Source organism: Diadema antillarum, unplaced genomic scaffold (assembly GCF_040938485.1).
Source record: "Diadema antillarum isolate AM-2024a unplaced genomic scaffold, OU_Dant_1.0 seq00000941_RagTag, whole genome shotgun sequence".
NCBI classification, from domain to species: domain Eukaryota; kingdom Metazoa; phylum Echinodermata; class Echinoidea; order Diadematoida; family Diadematidae; genus Diadema; species Diadema antillarum.
Genome location: NW_027271791.1, coordinates 64263 through 88039, shown reverse-complemented (window position 1 = coordinate 88039; position 23777 = coordinate 64263). Strand labels below are relative to the sequence as shown.

At 38.0% G+C, this 23777-nt stretch overlaps 1 protein-coding gene across 1 annotated transcript; it reads right to left on the bottom strand.

The window, feature by feature from the left end:
* Nucleotides 1-1097: 1097 nt before the first annotated feature.
* Nucleotides 1098-22636, bottom strand: LOC139741630 (transient receptor potential cation channel subfamily V member 5-like). Its single transcript, XM_071652208.1, has 15 exons — nucleotides 22304-22636; nucleotides 14589-14742; nucleotides 12290-12460; nucleotides 11547-11736; nucleotides 10891-11044; nucleotides 9582-9833; nucleotides 8510-8668; nucleotides 7848-7955; nucleotides 7167-7271; nucleotides 6241-6395; nucleotides 4505-4614; nucleotides 3734-3873; nucleotides 3326-3442; nucleotides 2737-2868; nucleotides 1098-1649 (listed from the first exon to the last, which is right to left on the bottom strand). Exons 1-15 carry the CDS (start codon nucleotides 22499-22501, stop codon nucleotides 1440-1442), a joined length of 2355 nt encoding a protein of 784 aa, XP_071508309.1. The 5' UTR covers nucleotides 22502-22636; the 3' UTR covers nucleotides 1098-1439.
* Between the last annotated feature and the right edge of the window lie 1141 nt (nucleotides 22637-23777).

The following is a 23777-nucleotide window of genomic DNA, read 5'->3' as shown; positions in this document are numbered from 1 at the left end:
TTCACTTGCGTGAACATGGAACAATAAATAATGCTTAAAGCAAAGTGGAATGAAAGCATTAGCAAATGAAAGACAGTTTTAAATTATTTCAACAAAACCTGAGATCTTGCAGATTCATAATAGAGAAAGTCATTTGAAAAGTTAAATGTACATTTATATACAGCTTCATGGAATAGTATAGTAGGCCTACAATAATATTTGCATACCATGTATTGCCATATTGCACAGTCTATGACATCCTATCACACAGAGCTATTGTTCACACAAATGTAAGTACTAAACAAGTATTGTACAAAGTACTTTTTAAATTCAGAATACTTCTTTCTTGAATACAGCCACTTCAGCACATTTTGTCATGTAAACTACTTCTACAACACACTTTCCATTATTCATGCAAGTCGGTGTTCTGTATAAAAATTTGTTCATTGCTGTGAATGAAAAATGTACATCCTATGAACATTAGTCTCTCACACAGAAAGCTTCTTGTCCAGTGGAGTCCAAAACCTCTGTAATGCTGCACCACGTGAATAGATGGTGCGGGGACACACTCTGAAGTTTGCAGAATAACAACATACAACTAATTACAAACACAACAAACATGTTGTAGAATGTTATCACATAATATCTACAGAACAACACACCACTAGAATCAGGATGGTCCACAAAATCTTGAAATTGGAGTATGTTGCAAGCTCTGAATGCGAGAATACAGTGAAAATTGCACGTGCCTGGAGTGCACATTACGAGCATGTAGCATGCAGTATTTTGCAACTTAATTTTTTCTTGCGCTGCTAATGTTTGATGGTCTGTCTCGTGATTTGTGCACAAATTTTTTTGGTAGTTAATGGTTCTCAAGTTTTGCACATGTTTTTCACATGTTTGAATACATTTATTTTGAGCATGTTGCTAATTTTCAAGGATGTTGCATAGCATGTTGCTGGCTTTTGAGAATGTTGCACAAGAATTTGAGCATGTTGCAGCAACATGCTCATCAAACCCCTTGTGGACCACCCTGAGAATGCTGTTTTGTTTGCTTTTCCAGTGACCAGAAAGTTGTAAGTGAACAGAAGCAAAACTGCCATGCAAGAGACTACAACAACTTACAGCATACATCACGCCATCTAGAGTGAAAAATGCAGACTTCATATTGATTCATATTTATGCTTTACTGCCATACCCCTCGTGAATAATTCATCAAAATCTACTCCAGAGACAAATGACACAAGTGCCAAGATAGCTAGGTTACCAAGCTGGGGTAATGTACACATGCTTTCCAAATTGTTACGACACCCATAACATGTGCTGACATTCTGAATATACAAACAAACAAACTTAGTTATATTTGACTGTCGTCTCATATGCTAATTCAAGAATGAGACATATTAGATGCCCTTAGCATAAATTCTACATAGTTCAGATTCATAAAATTTATGTTAATGCTACACGCACTCTCCGTCTGTCGGCGGAGTAATCTTGGTCTCGGGCACAGCGATGGTGAGACCATGATCGGTGGCTTGGGCTGCAGACACTGTGCTACAACGTGGTAGGTCCATGTCAGGTGGAGGTACCCACTGGCCATCAATGAACTTCATCTTGGAGTTTCGGTTGTTCCGCTGACGGGACTTCTGGATTTCCCTGTCATCGTGCGTCTGTGCAAGAGACAGCAATAGGCAAAAAGAAGATCATCAAAATGATATTTATTTCATCTCATCACAACCCTACCCGCACTGACTCTATAACAGATTTGCATGGAGAGCGGGTGTTAGACGTTCTATCCCCGTTGCTGCCTACCCTGGGACATGGGACACCCCCAGCAGATGTAAACTTAAAGTAGGATCAATCAAGGATAAAAAAAGCATCAGTGTAAAAGCTTAAAGGGATGGTACAGTATTGGTGGAGATGAGAATTGGGCTTTTAACTTTTTGTGAGATACCAAGAAAACACTTATGAAATAGTATAGAGCATACCATTTTAAGAGGAATTCAAAGTTTATTTGATGAAAATCGGGTTTGGAATGGCTGAAACATCCAAAAACAAAGTAAAACAAAGCAATTGTAATAAAAGGTGGATTCCACACTTTATTAGAATCGCTCTGTTTTGGATATCTCAGCCATTTCAAAACCAATTTTCATCAAATAAACGTTGAATTCCTCATGGAATTACATGCTCTTTCATTTTTCACGAGAGGTTTCTCATTATCTCACCAAAAAATGTTAGAAAACCTGAAATTAGGTCTCAACCAAAACTATACGATCCCTTTAAAGACAATATGTATTACCAAAGCTGCTCAGTCTGAAGACAAAAGGAAAGTAAAACATTACTACTGTAAACATCAAATATTTGTCACTGTGAACATTTTTATGTAATGCCTGCTCGACTACAAAGCTATTGTGAAAATACAATGAAAATACTTCAAATTTTTATTTGTGAACAAAAGAAATCTCGTCCTCGGAATTGTAGAAACGGATCTGTCATCAGGATAGTAAAAGAAAACAAATGATCTACTAAATTTCTACCTCCAAAGTAGTTTTATATTCTTGAACAAAGAAATGTCGCAATGTGAAGGGAAGTTCATAATTCTCTTTTCTCTTTTCAGAGTAGTTCTTCCTTGTTCAGGAACAAAGACATGCTATACATGGATATGTTGTAGATTTTGCTTTTCATAAAAGCACAGATTGTGCGGAATGAGGTTGTGACACTTGAGGGAGAAAGGGATGTATGGAACAGTGAGTTTACCTCATGCTCTGTTTGCTGTACCATGGCTCGGCCCGGCAGCCCCTCCCACACAGGTTGGGAGTACATCATCTGCATGCTGTGCCGTATCTCTGGGGACAGAGACTGTTCCAGGACCAGCAGTACCTTGGCCCACTGAAAGACAGAGTGACAGACAGACAGACTTGATAAAACATTAATTCAACAACGATCAGGGCCTGCTCCACTCTGTGTAACCATAGCAACCACTGCTACTTTACAGCAGAAACATATTCACTGAGGCACCATCAAAGTTATAGTTTAAATGTGGCTAATGGTAATGATGCTCTCATGAAGATGTTGAACAAGTGCTCTCTTGGAACACACATCATGATGATGTGAAAGGATGGTACTTGTCGAAAAGGTAGGTGGGAGCATTTGTATCCCCTTTAGACCCCAACATGCTTTAGCCTTTTCTTAGCTTTGAATAAGACTTGGTTATCAAGAAATGCTGTGATAAGGACATACAGTTCATCAATATACATACATATAGACACACACAGTACATACACACAAATACACATGTAAGGAAAGAAAGAGCCCCTGATCTTGTGTTGTTTTTTTGTGGTCATACCTGTCTTTGCCACTCATAGTCCGCATTGGCGATGGTGCTGAATGTATTTCCCATCATGGCGATGAGCATGTTGATGAGCAACAAGGTCACAAGAACCATGTAGACAAAGAAGAGAAACTGCAAGAGGAGAACATGTTGAGAATCAAATGTGACATTCAGCCATTGTGCAGGTTCATGCTTACACAAATTAACACAAAAACCTGAGCAATTAAGTTAGCAGGCTACATTCTGAAGGATCATGAGTCCCTTGTTATCTCACCTATTACCTGCAATTATGTGTCTAAACTAACAGCAGAATACTTTGATATGATCTTCAATGATTAATTCATCATGGCTATATCACTTCACAGCTGCTTTCACCACTAGATACAACTTAAATGCTGAATTTCCTACGATTCTGTCACCTACCTTAGCCATATGTGGGTATCTTGTATTATCGAACTTCTCATACACATCTCCAAATTCTCCCAGTGACATCACAAACATTGCTACGGCTGAGTTGATGAAGGAGGTTTGTTCTTCAGAGCCGAGAAACACGATGTGCATTGCTACAACAGGAGGAGAAGAAGATGAAAATTTGGTAACTGATGCATGCATCATCAAAGGAGATAAATCACTGTGAGGCACACATGCAACACCAATAACTTCAATCCTGACTCAAAATGATGAAGTGGGATGAAAATAACTGTAAAGCCATGAAACAAAAAACAAAGTTTGTTTCTCACAATTATCTCTAAAAAAACATAGATACCAATGCCACCTTATGGACCAATTTATGGGTAACAGTACACATATCATTATTATTATTATTATGATGGTTATGATGGTGATGATGATGATACTAATACTACTGCTACTACTGCTGCTTCCGCTACTACAACTATTGCTACTACTGCTGCTGCTGCTACTACTACTATTACTACTACTACTTATACTATACTAACATTTATACTACTCATACTACTACTATCGTTATTATCATTCTCTCATCATCATCATCATCATCATCATCATCATCACCATCATCATATCTTGTGGATGCTTTACAAAGTGGTAGGGTGCCTTGTGGGGATCACAGGATGTACTTTGCTGTTTTAAAAGAAGACTGATATCAATGGAGAACCTTTGCACTGAACAAACTCTGGCCACTACAACTCTTTGCAAACAGCTTCCACTTACCTTGTGAGAAGCCAATGAAGAAGATGAGATAAAGCAGTAGGAACTTGAGTAGATCTCCCTGGATCATCTTGTAGATCATGAAGATGAATGGTCCTACCAGGGCATATACCCTAAGGGTTGGATGATCACACGAATATGGTCATTAGCATCCTGCATTTGCATGCATTTATATATTCAATAACTTGTTCTGTCATTTACAATGGATTTATCTTTCTCCTTATTAATTTCTGATCTCCGTGAAAGTGACACAGTCAACACAGGGAGTTTCTGAAACAGTACACTGTATTACATAAGATTCAAAACCCTTCATGGCAAATGGCATAAAATTATAGTAAGTAATTTTGGCAAGTGAGAATCAATGATCAAAACTGAAATTAACATAGACGGAAAATCTGTGAAGGGATAGTCTGGTGTGAAAACCCCTGGAGAGCTCTCGTGAGCAGAAATTATATCATATAAAATTAAAGCTTTTTCAGTTGGAAATGGCATGTCTTGACAAAATAAATGATGGGTATTACAAGGGAATTCCTGTGCAGTTGGAAGTTAGTCTGAAAAGAAGGAATAAAATTTTCTTAGAACAACAATGAGAATATAATCAAAATTAGATGAACAAGGAAAAGTAGAAATTACGCGGTGCGTAATATATGTCCCCGCCGGAAGTAGCATTTTGTAACAAAATGTGCAATATAGGTAAAAAATCAAGGTCAAAGGTCAAAGAAGTCAAAGGTCAAAATTCTGTGAAGAAGTTTTGAAGCCCTCACCTAGTGCCATCACATGAAGCAAATGGAATCGAAATTGGGTTAGAAATGGCGAAGGAGTAGCATTTTGAGCCAATGTACAATATAGGTCAAAAATCAAGGTCAAAGGTCAAAGACAAAGGTCAAAATTCTGTGTAGAAGTTGTGAAGCCCTCACCTAGTGCTATCACATAAAGCAAACAGAATTGAAATCGGGTTAGAAATGGCGAAGGAGTAGCATTTTGTAGCAAAATGCACAATATAGGTCAAAAATCAAGGTCAAAGGTCAAAGAAGTCAAAGGTCAAAATTCTGTGTAGAAGTTTTGAAGCCCTCAACTAGTGCCCTCATATAAAGCAAACGGAATCGATATCGGGTTAGAAATGGCGAAGGAGTAGCATTTTGTAGCAAAATGTACAATATAGGTCAAAAATCAAGGTCAAAGGTCAAAGAAGTCAAATGTCAAAATTCTGTGTAGAAATTTTGAAGCCCTCACCTAGTGCCATCACATAAAGCAAACGGAATCGAAATCGGGTTAGAAATGGCGAAGGAGTAGCATTTTGTAGCAAAATGTACAATATAGGTCAAAGGTCAAGGTCAAAGGTCACAACTGAAATTCTGTGTAGAAGTTTTAAAGCTCCCATGTAGTGCTATCATATAAAGCAAACAGAATAAAAATTGGCTAATAAATGACAGAGAAGTAGCAAATTGAACATTTTGATCACACACGGACGCACACACGGACGGACGCACGGACGGACGCACGGACACACACACGTACGGAGCCCGTTTCATAGTCCCCTGCTCGAACTCGTTCGGCGGGGACAAAAATAAGGAAGTTATGACATTTTGAGGCTTTGCTAATTTTTCAGGAAAAACTTCTGATTTTTCATTCTATTTTGATCAAGTTTTCACTGTTGTACTTGTAAAATTTTATTCCTTCTTATCAGAATAACTTACAGCCGGACTAGAATTTTTCTTTAAGTGCTGTTTTCTACATACCTGAGAAAGAAGAGAAAGAAGGGACAAGCGGTCAGGACACACAAGATGATCATGACGTCCTCGTAGTACGGATTACAGGGAGGAATCCTACCAAAGCTTGCCAGTATCACAAAGAAACAGGAGAGTAGGAACATGGCCTTGGCTGGTGCATTGCGCTGTGGAAGGATAACACAATACGTAGCATTTCAACCACCAATATGATGCAAGGCTGGCGCGTATTTTCAAAAGTGGGGGGGGGGCAGTTCATATTTCTGGTGCCATTTCAATGCAATTTTCCAGTGCCACTTCTGGGTTTCATCAGCTAACAAGCAAAAAAAAAAAGTCTTTACTGGCGATTTTCTGGTGCAACTTCCGGGGTTAGATGGCTTTAAAGCAAAAAAGAGAAGAAAAAAAAGCTTCATTACATTTTTCTGGTGCCACTTCTGGGCTAAAAAAGTGTGTGTGTGGGGGGGGGGGGGGAGCTATTGTACATGCCATATGTTTCATGAGTATATTTTACGAATTAGGATGTGCAAGATGATTTTGCAAGTGGTTAATTTGAGATCTGGAACATTATGTAATGAGAAAACAAAACTATGATCCCTTTTCATGAGAAAAGTTATCAGTTTCCCACCTTGGGGACTAAATAAGATGCGCTTTGGTTAATACATGGCACAATGTTCTCACAACTTGTTAAATGTGCAAATACCAGTCTATTTGCAGAGTTTATGAAAATCTACACACCACAAAATATACTGTGTGTGCAGTATCATATTCCCTCCTCCCACATTACACATGCACAAGTCTCATCAAAAGACTTATACTATTTATAGAATAGCATATAATCATAAACTATGTGTCCAGCACATAAACTATGTGTCCAGCAGTGTTCATAATTAGGTCCAATCAATTTGAATTCTTTTATCAAAACAGAATGGACTTCTTACCAGGACATTCCAGTAGAGTTTCCTGAGATGGTGGAGTTCCTTGAAAGCAAAGAACACAAACAAAATGGCCCCCAGCAGAGTCAGGCATTCAAACGTGAGACGGCACTGTGAATACATGAGCAGAGGGAGAGAGGAATAAGTGAAAGAATTACCTATAACCATGATATTATCAACATAAGTGAAAAACCATTTCATGATCATTTGCCTTGAATCAAACTCTCACAAAACTATCAAAAAGTGTAATTTTGGGTATTTTTTCCATGTTCATCGTGTCACTGCCAGCAACCAGGGACAGCCTGGTGGTAGTGTCGCTGCCCGGAAAGCAGTAGATGACAGGTTCGAGTCCCACTGATTCCTTTTTTCCGACATGTTTGTTAATTTACAGATCAGCAGTTGCGATCTTAACAAATTTATTTTGTAGAGGGAGACAAATTGAAGAAACTCCAACCTGAACCTTCACCCTTCTGAATAATATCTTTCTTTCAAAAACATAACCTCCTTGGCAAAAGTAATAACCCCAAAAGTCTTGTTCACACATTTGAAATACGGTAGATTTTTTTCTTTTCACACAAGAGAGAAATAGTTTGCATTTTCTGCAAACTCAGACAAACAGACAAAATATGGGCAACAGATAATTACACATATTGGTCCTAATTCCATATCAGTGATCATTCTCCTTACCACGTCTCGCACAGTGTCTGACTTCAGGAGGTAACATGGATCTCTCTCCACCCGCTGCGTGACGTTCCCAAATTCATCTGTCTCGTTCACAATCGTGGGGTTCTTGTCCTGAAAAGGGGTGGGAAATATCAATATTGACAGAGCTTTGTTGATACAAAGAATTAATTAAACACAAAGTAAAGAAGAAATCATAAAACGAAAAATATTAATGGCATGCAATGGCATACTATCAAGGTGTATGCCATAAAAATAAAAAAATAAAGAGAATTAACTGTCTCATATTCAATCACATCTGAAGAATATCTAAAAGCAAAGAGAGTGTTAACTATTCAACATGGTATCAAAATACTTGAGTCTCAAATTTGATAGAAAAAAAAAGAAAAAATTACTGATAAATTCATCAGATTCTTTCATGGTATATGTATTTTCAGTCTTTTCGCTTTGGTGTAAAGCACCTTGAGCATTTAATCAGAAATGGAAGATGGCGCTATAGAAATTGTATGCATGTATTATTATTATCAGAAACAGCTGAACAATATGCATCAAAAATTTGTGAAGTGGTCACAAGACATCTTATTTGTTTGTTTGTTTATTCATTATTATCATTTTTTTTTTTTTTTGGGGGGGGGTTCTTAACTCTTCAGCATCAGTGGAAGACTCACATTTCCTGGTCTCAGGTAGAAAGCCGTGGTGAGGAGAACCAGGTAGAAGATGAAGAGGCTCATGCGGAGGTAGAACTGGAAGCGGCCAAACGTCTTCCACTTCTCGTGCAGCATCTTACTCATGAGGCCCTTCATCAGACACAGGTGTTCCAAGTCAGACTGGGAGGATAGGGCAGAGGATGAAGAATACTGGGTTACAAATAAGGAACTTTAGGTCTGTGATGCGGACGTTAAGAGGCAAAAAAGAAAAACCCAACCTGTTCTTTGCCAGCGCAGGACTGCTTATCAAACTCGATCTCGCGTCGTCGAAGGTTTTCATGACAGTTCTGGGCCATTTTAGCGTCCCCTCAAATTCACAATGCACACAGCTATTTGATGTCATTATGATGAACAACATGTATGGGCGCTACTTTACTGTGTATAGGCAGCATCTTAGCAAAATCTAAAGCTACTTTGCAACACAATGCAGGGACAGAGAACAGTTGACACAACCGTCATCTTAACATTCGCGTCGCAGCTGTAAAGCTCGCTAATGTGTGCATGGGTCACCAGCATGCAAGGCACATGTGGTGTAGCATTGTACAAACTTACATTGCCGAAACCACATGAAAACGATGTTGGCAGGATAAATTCCTCCACATCTAACTGATGGGCTTACTACAAATTGGAACATGTCACAACATAAAGAGCCTACAAACTGTATGATCTCATAGTAAGGGATTATTCTCTTTTAGCGATGAGAACATTGCACTTTAAAACAGAAAATCACATGCTTATCATACTCATCTCAATTTCATCATCTTTGGTGTTTAGTTTTGTAAAATCATAAAACTGCAACACATAATGAAAATAATTACATTTATTTTCAACAATATCTTCACTCCTGTTTTAACTATTAGTATTCATTTGTGTGTGTATGTGTGTATGTACCTCTGAACCTGTCTAGGTGTATGCCTGTTTGTGTGTGTCTGTGCAATACGATGTGATCCATAGACAGACTGACTTCAAAGAGATTACTGTACTGTATACAACTGAGGAAAATGACTTATTCAAGTGAGCTTGCAGTTTTTACCTGGTTGACAATTGTGAAGAGGGCAGACTTTTCGTTAACGCTCCCGTCCACTCCGATGCTGTCTAGGTTGTAGAGAGGGTAGAGGGCACACGTCACATCTCCAAACTTCCACGACACCTGGCGCTCAAGATAGATGATGTAGTCGAAGAGCTCCTCATTGGCGATCTCGGCCGCCAGGGAGAGTGGGGTGTAGCCCTGGGCGTTGGTGATGCTGCAGCTGGAACCCAGCTCGAAGCACTGGGTGAACATGGCCTGGGAAACCAGAAACAAGATGTTTAATGGGTTTTTTTTTTAATATCATGTCTTATATCATTGTTTGTACAGAGCACTGAAATAATCTGTTTTCATAATCATGATTGTAAACTTGTGCAATTCAGCCTGTTCAATTCGATTCGATTCAATTCAAGATGTAAACCATGCCCGATGTTAACATCAAATTTGAAGTGAAATTGCATATAGAATGATTGTACACCCAGGCAGTGAAAATGGAGGTCACAGAAATTTAAAAAAAAAAGGAATGGAGTTATGTGAGACTGAGGAGATGGTGGTTAAAAAAAGCATGAAGGAAGACTTGATGAGAGTAAAGGGAAATATGGACAAAGTCTAGGGTTGATGGAATAGAAGGACACTACAGCAGATCGCAGCCATCCCACAGCGATGGGTAGAATATGCTTGAAGGTGAGGAAAATATTGCACATGAAAAACAAACAAATAAACAAACAGACACAAATCTGAAAATTCCAGTGTAGGAATGCCAAGTTTGGATGTACCGGTAACCCCCCACCAACTGAAACTATTGAATTCTATATGGATGTAGTGAACCAAATACACCCGATTATTGGAGTCAAGATGTGCAATGTCACACATAGCTGTGAATTCTCAGGAGTGATGTACCACATCAATTGTGTAATGATAAGGGTGGAGAAGTTAAAGAGTAATGGTCTTTATCAAATGCCACTAGTTATAAGCCAAGAAGGTACTCTATTACAAATGAAGTCTTGAGGAGCACATGTATTGATGTGGATTAGTGCTTAACTAAATTAAAGACTAAAAACTATAAGAGTTATACAGGAACTGTCACCAAAGGAGTGACAACCAATCAGCTCCAGACCCATGATGAAGATGGATGAGCTGTCATTTTCATAAATTAGATTGTACATTTAATCATCAGTACCATCATAATTTTCTCTATTCCTGCACTTCATACAGTTACTACTGCTTTTGTTTTCTTTTACTTCCTTGTTTTGGGGGATGAGGGTTAAGGTTGACACAAGTTCTAAGGACTGGGTGGGACCACCACCAGGCTCACCTTCTTGTTGTGGAGGACAGCCATGTGTAGGGCAGTGTTCCCGTTGGCATCCTGGGCATTAACGTCTGCACCCTTGCTCCACAGAAAGCGCAGTATGTCCTCCTGCTCCAGGCACGCAGCAAAGCTCAGAGGGTATTCCCCAAAGTAGGTGTGTCTGCAGAAACATTACCATGGCAACAAAAAGTGGACAATAGGCTGGTTTCCTAATGTATTCACATATTTTAATGCATCTTTATTACTGTATGCACCTCGAGATAAGCCCTTCAAATCAACACATTTATATCAGATACATGTAAATAGATAATTGATTGCCTGAGTTAGTCATAAGTTGTTGTGAAGGTATATGAATATATTTCAGTATGTGGTATACCATTTCACTGAAATCAAAATGGTACAGGGAAGCATTCGCAATGGCAGTATATCTTTGTCACTTGATATGTCTCCAACAGATCTCAAACAATTAATGAGCACTGTTATATATTGATTAATTGAATGGCAATCCTTTCGTTTGCCTATCTGTAGTTGCACTTTAGAGAAGAACAAATACAGGGTGATGAAGAAGGGGGATGAAAGGAAGAATTGGTTGAAGAGGAGGAGGAGAAGATGAAGACCAAAAGAAAGAGGATAAAGAGAATTTTATCAGGAATTTTTCTCACCCTTGGTAGTCTGTTTTAGGATCCACCAGGATGGCCTCATGTTCAAATGTGTCCTGCCTGCACGTCTTCTGGTCGTCGGGGAGGAAGAAGCTCCCACACGCCCTCTCGTCAAGGTACGCCCCGTGCTCCACCAGAAACTTCACCATGGCGAAGTCCTCGTTGACGATGGCAAAGTGCAGACAGCTCTCACCTGTGCACATGTGATGATCAAGCCTTTGATGATTTGGTTTGTTACTGGTACATATTCCATTTGGGCACTGAAATCAATGTGTGATCACTTCTCATGCAATTATTGAGTAGCCGTTGCTGTGATCTACAGTTAAAAACCTGGCTGCAGTATATTGGTCACCTTCTATAGGCCTATGTCACTGCTACTGTACAAACAACCTCAGAGAGTGAGAGAAGAAAAAAAAAACCAATATGGGATGAAGACCAAGTATACAACAGATACATAATTTGTCTCTTGGTGACAATATTTCACTTTAGCAAAGCAAGTAGTGTCTGCAGATCAAGCCCTGCCTGCCAACATACAATGTACCAGTATACACACTTCTTTTTGTCAGAGTCTCTGTGAATCACAAAACAACTTTTGGTCTGGACAACCACAGAAAAAAATAAAGAAGAATACAATGTTTTGTGTGTATTTTTGTAAACTTGTTGATGCTCCAAGACTTTAAGATGAGCAAGAAATGGTGGCAGAATTGTAGTTCAAGTGGAGGTTCATTGGGGTTTGGCGAACTCACCGTAATACATGTCAGTGTGAAACACGTCGTTGACAAGGTTTGGCCAGGCAATGATGAGCCTCTTGGCCAGCTCGTTGTGGAGGTCGGTGGCATTGAGGAAGCATAGATGAAGGATGGTCTCACTGACTGCTCCCCTCTTGTCCAGGTCCCAGCACACCTTGCGGAATGTGGCTGGTGTCAGAGAATTTATATAATCACACAATCAACTCTTAAACCTTCATCTACTTGTGGATTGAGTGAATGCAGCGATATTAGCAGAACACATCAGTGAAAGTTTGGGGAAACTTGGACAATCTGTTCAAAAGTACGAATTTTTAAAGTATTTGCGCAATCACTGCTGGATGAGAAGACTACTACAGTGCATGATGTCACATGCGTAGAACGATATGAGAATATTATAAAGAGAATTTCACAATTCTTTTTAAGTGCACATTTCCTTGACTTGTCACTGATGTATGGTAAGGGTAATTTATTATTGTGGAATGATTCTGGAGTATAAACAAAATACATTGAGGGTAGAGACAAAATCACATACAAGGATGTGAGCAATGTGCAAAATTCATCAATGCCAGATATAAAATCATACAAAAAACTTTGAAACACTGAATAGAAAGTCAAAAATGCATGAGGTAAAAACCAAAACATCCACTAAACTCTGAAATGCTTCATAGAATGTCAACAAAGACACATAACAGATCAGGAGATAGAATAGCAATTCAAATAAGCCTGATATGCATTGCTTAATGCCATTCGAATAACAAAGTGTAACATCGACCAAAAAAAAGATGATTTCTCGTGAAATATACCAGGAGTCAACAGATATATGCCATTAGCTCACCATCTGCATTTCTTCATCATTTCTGAAAATTACACATTATGATGGCAAAAACGCTTCTTCTCTTCAATCTGACAAACTTATCTAAAAAGAAATTGAATAAAATAATGAACTAGAAATGTCGCTATGGCGACTGGTATGCCTCCGCCATAATGCATGATTCTCCTAATAGGTCTATAGTACATGTGGACAATGTGTGATTACATTTTCACAAAATTGGCAAAATATTAAAATGACATGTTTGTCACAAATGTATCGAATGTTCACCTTCCTTGACCTATGTTTAATTGGATGAATAGGAGAGCATGTATTTGGGGATTCAAGAACTTTAACTTCGACTTTGACCCTTTCATAAGTTTACACACTTGAGTAATTTTCAAGGTATGGAGTAAAAGTGCAATTTCTGTATTGAACAGTAAATTGTTATCATTTTCATCTGGCCTTTGATTCATAAGAGAATCACTGTCAGGCAGAACATACATAAATATGTACTAAGTTTAAAGATAACTTGAGCCACTTGCGAGATATGGAGAAAGGAGTAAGTTCAGCACTTTCACTTGATCTTTGACCTTTTGACCTTTGGCCTTCTTGGCATAAAAAAAAAATCCCAGAGAATATCTAGTGGGTTATACATGCATACATCAAGTTAAAAAGAAAATAATCGTGCTGGCATTGCATAAATATAAGGAAAATAGTAAAATTTTGAAGTATTGCCCTTGACCTTTGACCCCTGACCTTTGACCCACAAACCCCAAATTCCCTAGATAACCATTGCCAGTCAGTACATGCATATATACTTTGTTCCATAAAGATACCTTGAACAATTTCCAAGATAGAGAGAAAAAAGTGAAATTTTAACATTTTACTTGACCTTTTGACCTTTGACCTTTTGACCTCATGACCCCAAACTTTTACCAGAGAATCTTAATTGGGTAATACATGTATACACTAAGTTTCAAGAAAATATCTTCAGGCATTGTATAGATATGGGGGAAATAGTGAAATTTTAAGCATTTGACCTTGACCTTTTGACCTTTGACCTTGAGCATGTGCACCCAAAAGTTGATAGGCACAACTTCACCCCCTAATACACATACATGCCAAGTTTCATTAGGATACCTCAAAAGGTTTTGATAGTTACCCTGTCCACAAAATTCATTACGGACGGACGGAAGGACGGACGGAAGGACGGACGGACGGACAACCCGAAAACATAATGCCTCCGGCACCACTTCGTGGCGGAGGCATAAAAATATAGTATGGGACATTGGCATTTTGCATATTGCATCATGCAGCATGCATTCTCTGAGACAATTGTTCATACACTAATTTCAGTTATCAAATTCTAACAACAACAAAAAAGACTCCTACTTGTATAATCTACTCAATTTCCGAATGACATACATTGCACGCAGGCTGTCTCAGTCATCAACAATATACCATAGGTGCCTATATGTATCTCACCTGACTTCACAGGGCTGACAGTGTTTGCGCTCTGTTGCCGTGACGATGCTCCGATGATTTCCGTCTTCTCCTTTCGATTCTTGTTCCTGCGGCTCACAAGCTCCTTGATGGAGATGTCACGACCCTGACCACTATTGTACAAGTATCTCCTGACCTGAAAAGTGTAATTACAGGAAGGATACATTGAAAAACATTAACTAATATTGCAAGAGACAAAAGCTATACAGTGTATATAATACACTGTATGTTGTGCAGCATGTGACATGAAAACAAACCAATTTAATGTAAACAGCAAATCTGGGATGATGGATGATTCACTTCAAGACGCGCTGGCAAAATATTTGTGCAATGTATCAAATGAATGAAGTGAAGCACATAATATTACAATAATACTGGAAGAATAACAAAGACAAGCTCAAATGTAACGGGAAACAAACTTATACACTACACAACAAGGTCCACAATGTTTCTAGATTTTGTGCATGGGGGGGCGGGGGGGGGTATCAGGCGTACACCCCCAAATTTTTTTGTTTATGTGAATAAGACAAAAGAAATGAAAAGAAAAAAAGATCAAATGAAACCCCGAAGTAGTACCAGAAATATCTGTTGTGCCCCCCTTTACAGAATTCAAGGGTCCACCCCTGATAATGAACATGTTCCCATATATTAGTACACACATGTCTACACTGTATATCACACACAGACAAGCATGCATTGATATTTACACAATGCACATACATGTACAATTCATTTATTCATTTTTCCCATCTCCAACAAAACATGTAAATACAATTCTTTTGAACATAAGATATACATGTACATAGGTGCATATATATACACATGTATATATATATATATATATATATATATATATATATATATATATATATATATACAAAATGAAATTAATGGATATACCATTGATAAGGTAAAAAGAAACACCAAAAAAAGCATTCTCAAATTTTGAAAATGCAGGAGATGGGGAGGAATGCTAAATAAAAGCCATGATTGTAGGGTGCATTTTGAAACAATTATACATACAATATTGATCTTCTATCTTTGTACATGAAAATTGGAATTACAAAATTGAATTACATGAACTAAGAATATAAACCTAACTAGTCCTAGACAAACATCCAGACAAATCCAAACACAATACAATGTACACTGTATATGTACGATGTACATGCACACATATGGACAACAGTCTGATATCTTACACTCAACACATTTGTGAACACATTCATAGGCTGATACAGTGTAGTTATTCTCAAATGCTATAAACTAGGATGAGGTGACTTAGGGAAAGTGCTTTCCATTAGGTTAAATAAACTGCCCTTCTACGGCTGTCTGCACATGCAGTAAAAAATTGTCATTACCTTAATGCCCTGACAACTAACAATAATCTACCCTGATTGCCCCTGCTCAGGAGAAATGTTCAAGTGATGTTGTGCTATGTACGTATCTATATGTTCATGAGCAGCGTAGCAGCCAATCTAAGCACTAATATTGGGGAATCTAATGATTAGATTGTACAATTGTAATGACAGCAAGTGTGCAAATAATGAGATGGGGGATTCTTGAATGCTCCCTGTTTTACCATGACATGGTGAATCATCTCACTATACACACACATGAAGAGGTTTAAAACCCGAAGTGTACTACTATTACAAATGTACATGTGTGTGATCCACATATCTCTTTCAACTCCACATGTTAAACCATTTCTTTACAGATAAAAAAGAAAAGATATTTACATGGAACTCATTTTTCTGCTTGAAGACAATCTGACTGACCAAAGGAGTGACAAAATGCTATGATACAAGGACAACGTAGCTTGATATTTTGGCATAAGGCTTTATACTGTATGGACACAATATTAGTCCCTTGACAAGAATCTAATTATCATAATGACTGTGAACTGTTGAACTCACAGCCTGGTTATCTCTCTATGTAAATCTGTTATTTGCCAATGCTCTGTATCAGATGTGACATCTTCCTTTTACATAAACACTGTATGTGTTCTGTTGTAGCAAAAAGGGTGGTAGTTACAATCATATGACCACAATTGCAGTGAAGATGGATCTTAAATGAAGCATCATGCACACTTCATGTCCTTTTTTGTTCTTTTGTTTCATAGTAAGCACTTGATTACATTGGGAATCACAATTTACACATACTTGTAGGTACTGTACAATGTATATGTGTTCTTACTCAATATCACACATACACTGTACACACACTTACCCACACACACAATCAAATGTTTGTTTGTGTGTGTGTGTGTGTGTGTGTGTGTGTGCACAAGATATGGTGAAGTTATCATCGCCTTGATGCGTTTCTGTAAAAGTGGAAATTTTCGCACATTTCGCACAACCAGAAACTAGCGCGAACATAAACACACGCAAATATTTTTGCTTGCCATATACATGTAAGTATTCCAGAATTTGATGTCTTGATTCTGTGGAATTAAAAACATGTGAAACTTATATTACCCCACCAAGCACAAATTATTACTCACCTGAAAATATCCACTTTTACACTAGTCTAAAATTAATATCATATGAAAATATAATGGATGGTCCTTCACTGTCAGTGGTGAACGAAATGAAATGTAGGCCTATCATCAATTAAAATGATGTTGTTGATTGCAAAGGGTGTACAGGTGGAAAGCATAGACCTCCAAACCTGCCAGAAAATAATAAAATATTAACAGATAAATTCACACGCATGGTTGCTAAATTTGATTGGCCTACATGCATGGTGAGCACAAGGCCCTATGGGCAAGTCACCCTATATCTGAAATGACTTGGGTAAAACGAAGTGGAAGCACAACAACAGAACTATATGCATATTAATTTCTTAACATTGGACAATTAAATAGAAATGATGAAGAGTTTTGAATTTCACTTTTTTGGGACAAAGCAGCATTTAAAGTGTCTTGAACTCTACAGTGTATGTGAAAAGCATGACCATTTTCTACTGAAAAGTGAAACAATTTCTTTTTTTATGTTCACTGTATACAAAAAATTCTGACAATGTGTATCTAAGCCTAATGGAGACTTGTACAAAGTGATGGCATTACCATCAACTACTGGTAAATATTTTAACAATGTTATTGTTGTGTAAAAAAAGAACAAACCTATAACTGCTTCTACAGCTGTACACGTATGTATCAAAGTATTTACCGTACTTAGTTATATTCTAAAATTGTCTGAGTTTCCCAAATTTGAATGAAACTTTGATTGCACTGTCTTTACAGTTGTATTCATTTCAATGTTAATAAAATGTATAGACCGATTCTGTGATGCGCCATGTGTATTTTTGGCATGGGCAGCGCCATTACTGCGGTGTCTTAGCCGACCCCCCCTCCCCTCTCCCCCACCCCCTTCCACGCACGGAATGAAAAACTGATGCATGGTTGTTAGCCAATGGGCGAATGCTTGCTTAGTGCGCGAACCTTTGTTACAAGTGCGCGATAAACATGTTGACCGGGGGTGGGGGAGAGGAGGGGGGGGGTCGGCTAAGACACCTCAAAATGAGCTCGCGGCTACACTACGCCCAGTGCCACAATTTGTCTGCTGCCCTCAACGAACCCGAATCGGTCTGTATGGAGGGGAAATCAATGATAGAACAGACAGGTTGTCCAGTACCAGTGGTCAGTTGGTTTCATATTTGTTAGACTGAGAAAAGGTATGGACAATCAGTAGGATTCTACACTATCTGTCTTCAATCTGACAATAATATTTGAAGTTGAACACAGCATTTGGGACAATTCACATGTCAAAAAACATTAAAAAGTGTCAGAATAATCACAATTATCATTCACACACTGTAAATACTACCAACTGAGTTACATGACAATTTTCTATGCATCAATGTTACGCTTCACTGTTATGAGGGGAAATTTTATGGACTGATATGCCCCATGAATTATTATGTATTTGAGCTTACACCAAAACACAGTGTATTGTACAAATATACATTATATAATAATCATTCTGCAAATGAGGTTGAGGTTTTTGAAATTATTTTAAGATATCAATTTTACTGCATAAACATAAAATGAAGAATGAAGCATCATTTCAACTCAGTCAAAATGCATAATAATCATTACTCTTGTGATGAGGTTGTCCATGTAATTTTACAACAAAAATGAGAAATGGATTATGACTGCTGGTAACATATTATTCAAAATCAAATCAAGTTACGTTGACATCTTGATGAATTCAGACACATCATGCATACAGGGCATATTTGTTTTGAAAAACATTCACTTCACATAATTTTCCTCCATGATGATCAACAATGCATTACTGCAAACTGCTATAACCAAGCTTACACCACGTACTGTACATGAATATTGACCCCAAAACAGCATGCTCTTAATTCAGGTTCTCATATACACAATGTAACAGCGACTTGATTTCTTGTCGAGAAACTGTTGAAGTTGATACAAAAGCAGGAGTTACATTCACAGATCAGCCTATAAAGTATTCATGCTGTTGAGATTAAGGCCTCCCTGTGTCATTAAAACTCTGTACATGTACACACAGCTCGTCATAGGCAATAGGTTCATCAAAACCTGCTGGTCCAATGGGAGTTTGTGGCCATGCTGTCTGTGTCTTGACTAAGCCTTCCTTCATGAATATAATCATCTATACCCATACTTGCTAGCATGCCAGCCATTTACTAGCTTCTCTCTTCTTCTTTTTTTTTTTGTGGTTTATTTCCTTTTTTTCTTTCTTTTGCTTTTAAAAGGGGAGGGGAAGGTGCAAGGGAGGATGTCATAATTTTTGTCAGCTTCTTCAACATTCTGATAGATTGAGCACACAGGATATAACATTATAAAATCCAGCGCTTCAAACAGCTTGCACGGAAATGAAAGACTGCCTTTTTGCTTGTGAGACATACATTCTGTACATTTGCACATGTATATTCTATCCTTGGTGTTTGATTTTTATTTCTTTCAGTACATTGTACCTGAATCATTGGTATATGATCTTTAAAACTGTTCAGGCTACAAACAAATATGGAGAACTGAGATGAACAACTTGGCCAAATAAAAACCTCTGGACCATGATTGGCCATGCATACAGATGTACACGTAGGCCCCCTCCTGGCAATTTGAGAAACTTGTCAGGGAGAGATGTGGTTCAGGGTTGCTTTCACACTGCACGATTTTAACATATTTCTACCCCCCCCCCCCCATTTACAAACAAGTTCTTTCAGCTAATCTGAAAGGGTCAGTGGTGTTGCAATTGCGTAAACACATGTGCCATTCATTTGTCTCTTTCCACCTTTCTGGGCAGGTGGAGTCCTGACCTTCTAATCTGGTCACTGGATTATCTAGACTCTTGACCTGAGCTGACCCACTTCTGGTAGGACGGTCTGGCTTGGACTAATTTGACCATCTGGTGGACAGATTGGGGATTGATTGTCCAGCTGACCATCAGTAAACAATCAGGTCACCTTAAGGTCATATCTAGAGGAGTGCTCCTCCTGAGACTCAGAGCGTGTTGCAGAAGCCTAGATTGCCCATAGCAGATCGAGACTGTTGTGTCGTTTCCGAAATGCAGTGTTTTGTATCTCTCACCAAGTTAGTGTACAATTGTATACCAAGTATTAGTCAGTGATACAGTAACAAGGGAAATTTTAGTTTTGAGAAACATTATATGTAAATTCAGTGAATGCAGAAAGACTAGAGAGACTCACAAAAAAAATGTGACAGTCTGAATAAAAGTTTTGAATGTCTAGACTCTTGGCTACACCGTAATTCCCTGTCCCACACTCTCTACTTGGGAACTCTACAAGAATTTGTGATGGCATGATAATACAACATTATGAAGATATAATGTCTATTGTATGCATGTAGGTGCAAAGAATAGGAAATATATTTGTTCTGAGGCCCTAAAAAAGAACTAACTGTAGCTCCTCCAGAAAGCATGGTGAATATTATTTTATCAGCATTAACATGTCCCCGAAGTGAGTAACAATTCAAGGAAGTGTGTCCTTTTTATATGGAAAAAAAAATTGTGAAATTCTCTTATTATTTCTGAACATCAATTCTCTATTCTGACATTATTCTAAATGTTTGTCTCATAATGATGTACCCTCTCCCTGGCAAATGAGATGTTTTTTCTGGTTATAAAAAGCTTAAAAGGGCAGCATGCATTTAATCAGCTACAGTGTATAGATACTGGCCTACATGATATACATTAGCCCCACTCACTGCTGCACAAACAGGCTCCTTGCTTTGATATACTCTCTACAGGAATATGAAGCAAGAGTGCTCATTGATCGGTAGAGTGCATCTGATTCTGGGAGGCCTACTGGCATCATAGAGGGTCTTGAAAAATGATGCACATCCAGAATCAGGTATTATCCAAACATGCATACATGTACTCACATGGAGACACACACACATGGCATGTGCAAACACACACACACACTCAGAGGCTTGTGAATATTATAGATTACATTACTTGCATAAAATAGAACTTCCACATTGCACTGAAATAAAGAAACAACAAGACATACTACTTACAATCATTGATATTTACAGCCTGGTTCTTAATCCAAAGTACTGAAATTCCTTTTTAGTGTAATTAACAGCACATGCACACTTGCACAATATACTTCAACAATGAAAGACAGAGAGAATGGTATGAAACACTCATATCAAGGGAAACAGGAATGAGGGTAGATTTACATCTTATAGTTCTCAATCCTGTCTATTTGAATTTTAAGTTCATGAAATTCAGGAGAAAATAATCCACTGAAGGTCAGAATAACACTAATGAGATATATGTGAAATATTGACATTGCAGTGTATTATATTCATCTTTTCATCACAGTTTGTAAATATTGATATCCTAATTTCATCCAGATTACAAAACAAATGATTTATGGAGTGGCAGCCATGCTTTTGTAGATCATCTCTGCAAAGATGTTCGCTTTCATATCTTGTCTTGATCAACGATAGGCCAATAAAAGGTTGGTCTCTTGGACATGTGTAAGCATTCCTACGGCTAATCTCTGAAACTATCTTTACATGTACAGATCTACTGTCATTCAAAAGTGTTATTAAAGGACAAGTTCACCTTCATAAACATAAGCATTGAGAAAAATGCAACAATATTAGTAGAACACATCAGTGGAAGTTTGAGGAAAATTGGACAATCGATGCAAAAGTCGTGATTTTTTTTAATTTTTGTGTTGGAACCGCTGGATGAGGAGACTACTACAGCTTGTGAGTCATATGCGTACAACAGTATAAAGAAAATATAAAAGAAAATTCAACATATTTTCACTTTTTTCGCATAATAAAAGAGCAATTGACTTGCCTCTTTCTAAAGGCAGGGGGAATAATATTACCCATAACATTTATCGGTAACGAGTCAGGGGAATGTGTACTTTTTTCAAAAGATGGAATTTTGTGAAATTCTCTTTATATTTTCCTTATATTGTAGTACGCATGTGACATCTAAGTTATTCATACACTGCAGTAGTCTTCTCATCCAGCGGGTACTGCACAAAAACTTCAAAAATTCATAACTTTTGAACGGATTGTCTGATTTTCCTCAAACTTTCAATGATGTGTGTACATTCTCTCAATCCTTATGTTTATGAAGGTGAACTTGTCCTTTAACACAACAGAAAATGAAAGGGAGAGAGATGATCTATATATACATATATATAAAAAATGTACTCACAGCATCACCCCTGATCTTGTCCTCCAGCGGTTGCCAGTTTTTGGTCTTGATGGCTTCCCGGGTCAGTTCCACCAGTTCACCACCCCCCTTGGGGTTCACCAGGGAGTAGAGGGGGAAGGTCTCCTGACTGTTGTCATCCACCTGTTTCTTGTTCCCCTCATCCTCATCCAATTCTTGCTTGCTCTTGCCTGTTCCCATTCCTCAAGAGTCTATCAGTATATACATGCAAAACTTAATCCCAGATTTTGAAGATGCTGCTTGAGAAGGTTGAAGTGCGTGTTTGCCACCATCACACACAAAAAAGAGAGACTCTTAGATGTTGGTTACCATGGTGACAACAATCATTCCCTTCTGAGGCACTGCCTGGAATGTTCAGGAATGATGGAAAGAGAAAACATATCATCAAACACATTTCAGTCCAATTGGATGGTACATTTGACGTACATCATTCTCAAAAATAAAGAGGGTTTACACAGATTAGTATTTCTGAGAAGTCTGTATTCCAAATGATAGTTGTCATAATTTGCAAATTATCAAGGGGGGGGGGGGTGACAGGTCAATATCTTTAATAAATCCTGTATGACTTTATGTCACTCAAAGGCATAATGATTAATTTCACTGAAAAAGAAAACCTTTTAAGTGATGTAACAATTCAATGTCATACAGTAACTGTAAGCACTCAAAGAAAATGCAAAAAAATATATATATATATTTGAGTAATACTTTTATTTCTCCTTGCCTCACATGTACAACACTACATGTTGTTCAAAGCTATAATTTGACACATGCTACACTTCATATTACTATAGCCGTACACCCACTGTTAAGCTGAGAAGAAAATAAGTGAATACAATATGGGGTTTCCATATAAAAAACTGGTCTGCAGTTATCTGTACATTGTATGCTTTGTCCAGTTTGCATGAAATTCATTCTTTTTAGTGACTTTGTGACACTGCTGTATTCCTCTGGCAAACTTCTGAAGTTGTCTTATGCCATGCCTTCACAAATACTCTGGACATTTATAATTTCACATCATTTTCAGGTCATTCCACTTATACTAATGGAAAAACATTCTAATTACCTCCGCCAAGGGAGGAGGTTATGTTTTTATTACCGTTGGTTGGTTTGTTTGTTTGTTAGTTTGTTTGTTTGTCCTTGTGCAAAATAACTCAAAAAGTAGTTAACAGATTTGAATGAAACTTACAGGAAAGGTTGAGAATGACACAAGTAACAAACGATTAAATTTTGGTAGTGATCCGAGAATTTTGAGGGAATTTATGAAGGATTTTTGATATTTTGACAGGTAGGGTCAATGAACTTGGGAGTTCAAGATGCGCATTTTTGAGGTTTTCAAATGCGCACTAATGTGCGTGCTCCAGTTTCTGCAGCTGGGCGAGGCGCGCCGTGCAGCTGAGGGTTTATGACATAACAAAGGCTTCTATATTGGGAAATCGGGCAATTTTTCAGCATGTAT

What these genes read in the sequence shown, in the direction of transcription:
- LOC139741630 (XM_071652208.1), bottom strand. Translation starts at nt 22,501, where the DNA reads ATGGGAACAGGCAAGAGCAAGCAAGAATTGGATGAGGATGAGGGGAAC. An exon ending in CTGTCCTCCACAACAAGAAG is followed by an intron (nt 9,834 to 10,890) that starts GTGAGCCTGGTG and finishes CTGGTTTCCCAG; the next exon opens with GCCATGTTCACCCAGTGCTT. An exon ending in GATACCCACATATGGCTAAG is followed by an intron (nt 3,443 to 3,733) that starts GTAGGTGACAGA and finishes CTCCTCTTGCAG; the next exon opens with TTTCTCTTCTTTGTCTACAT.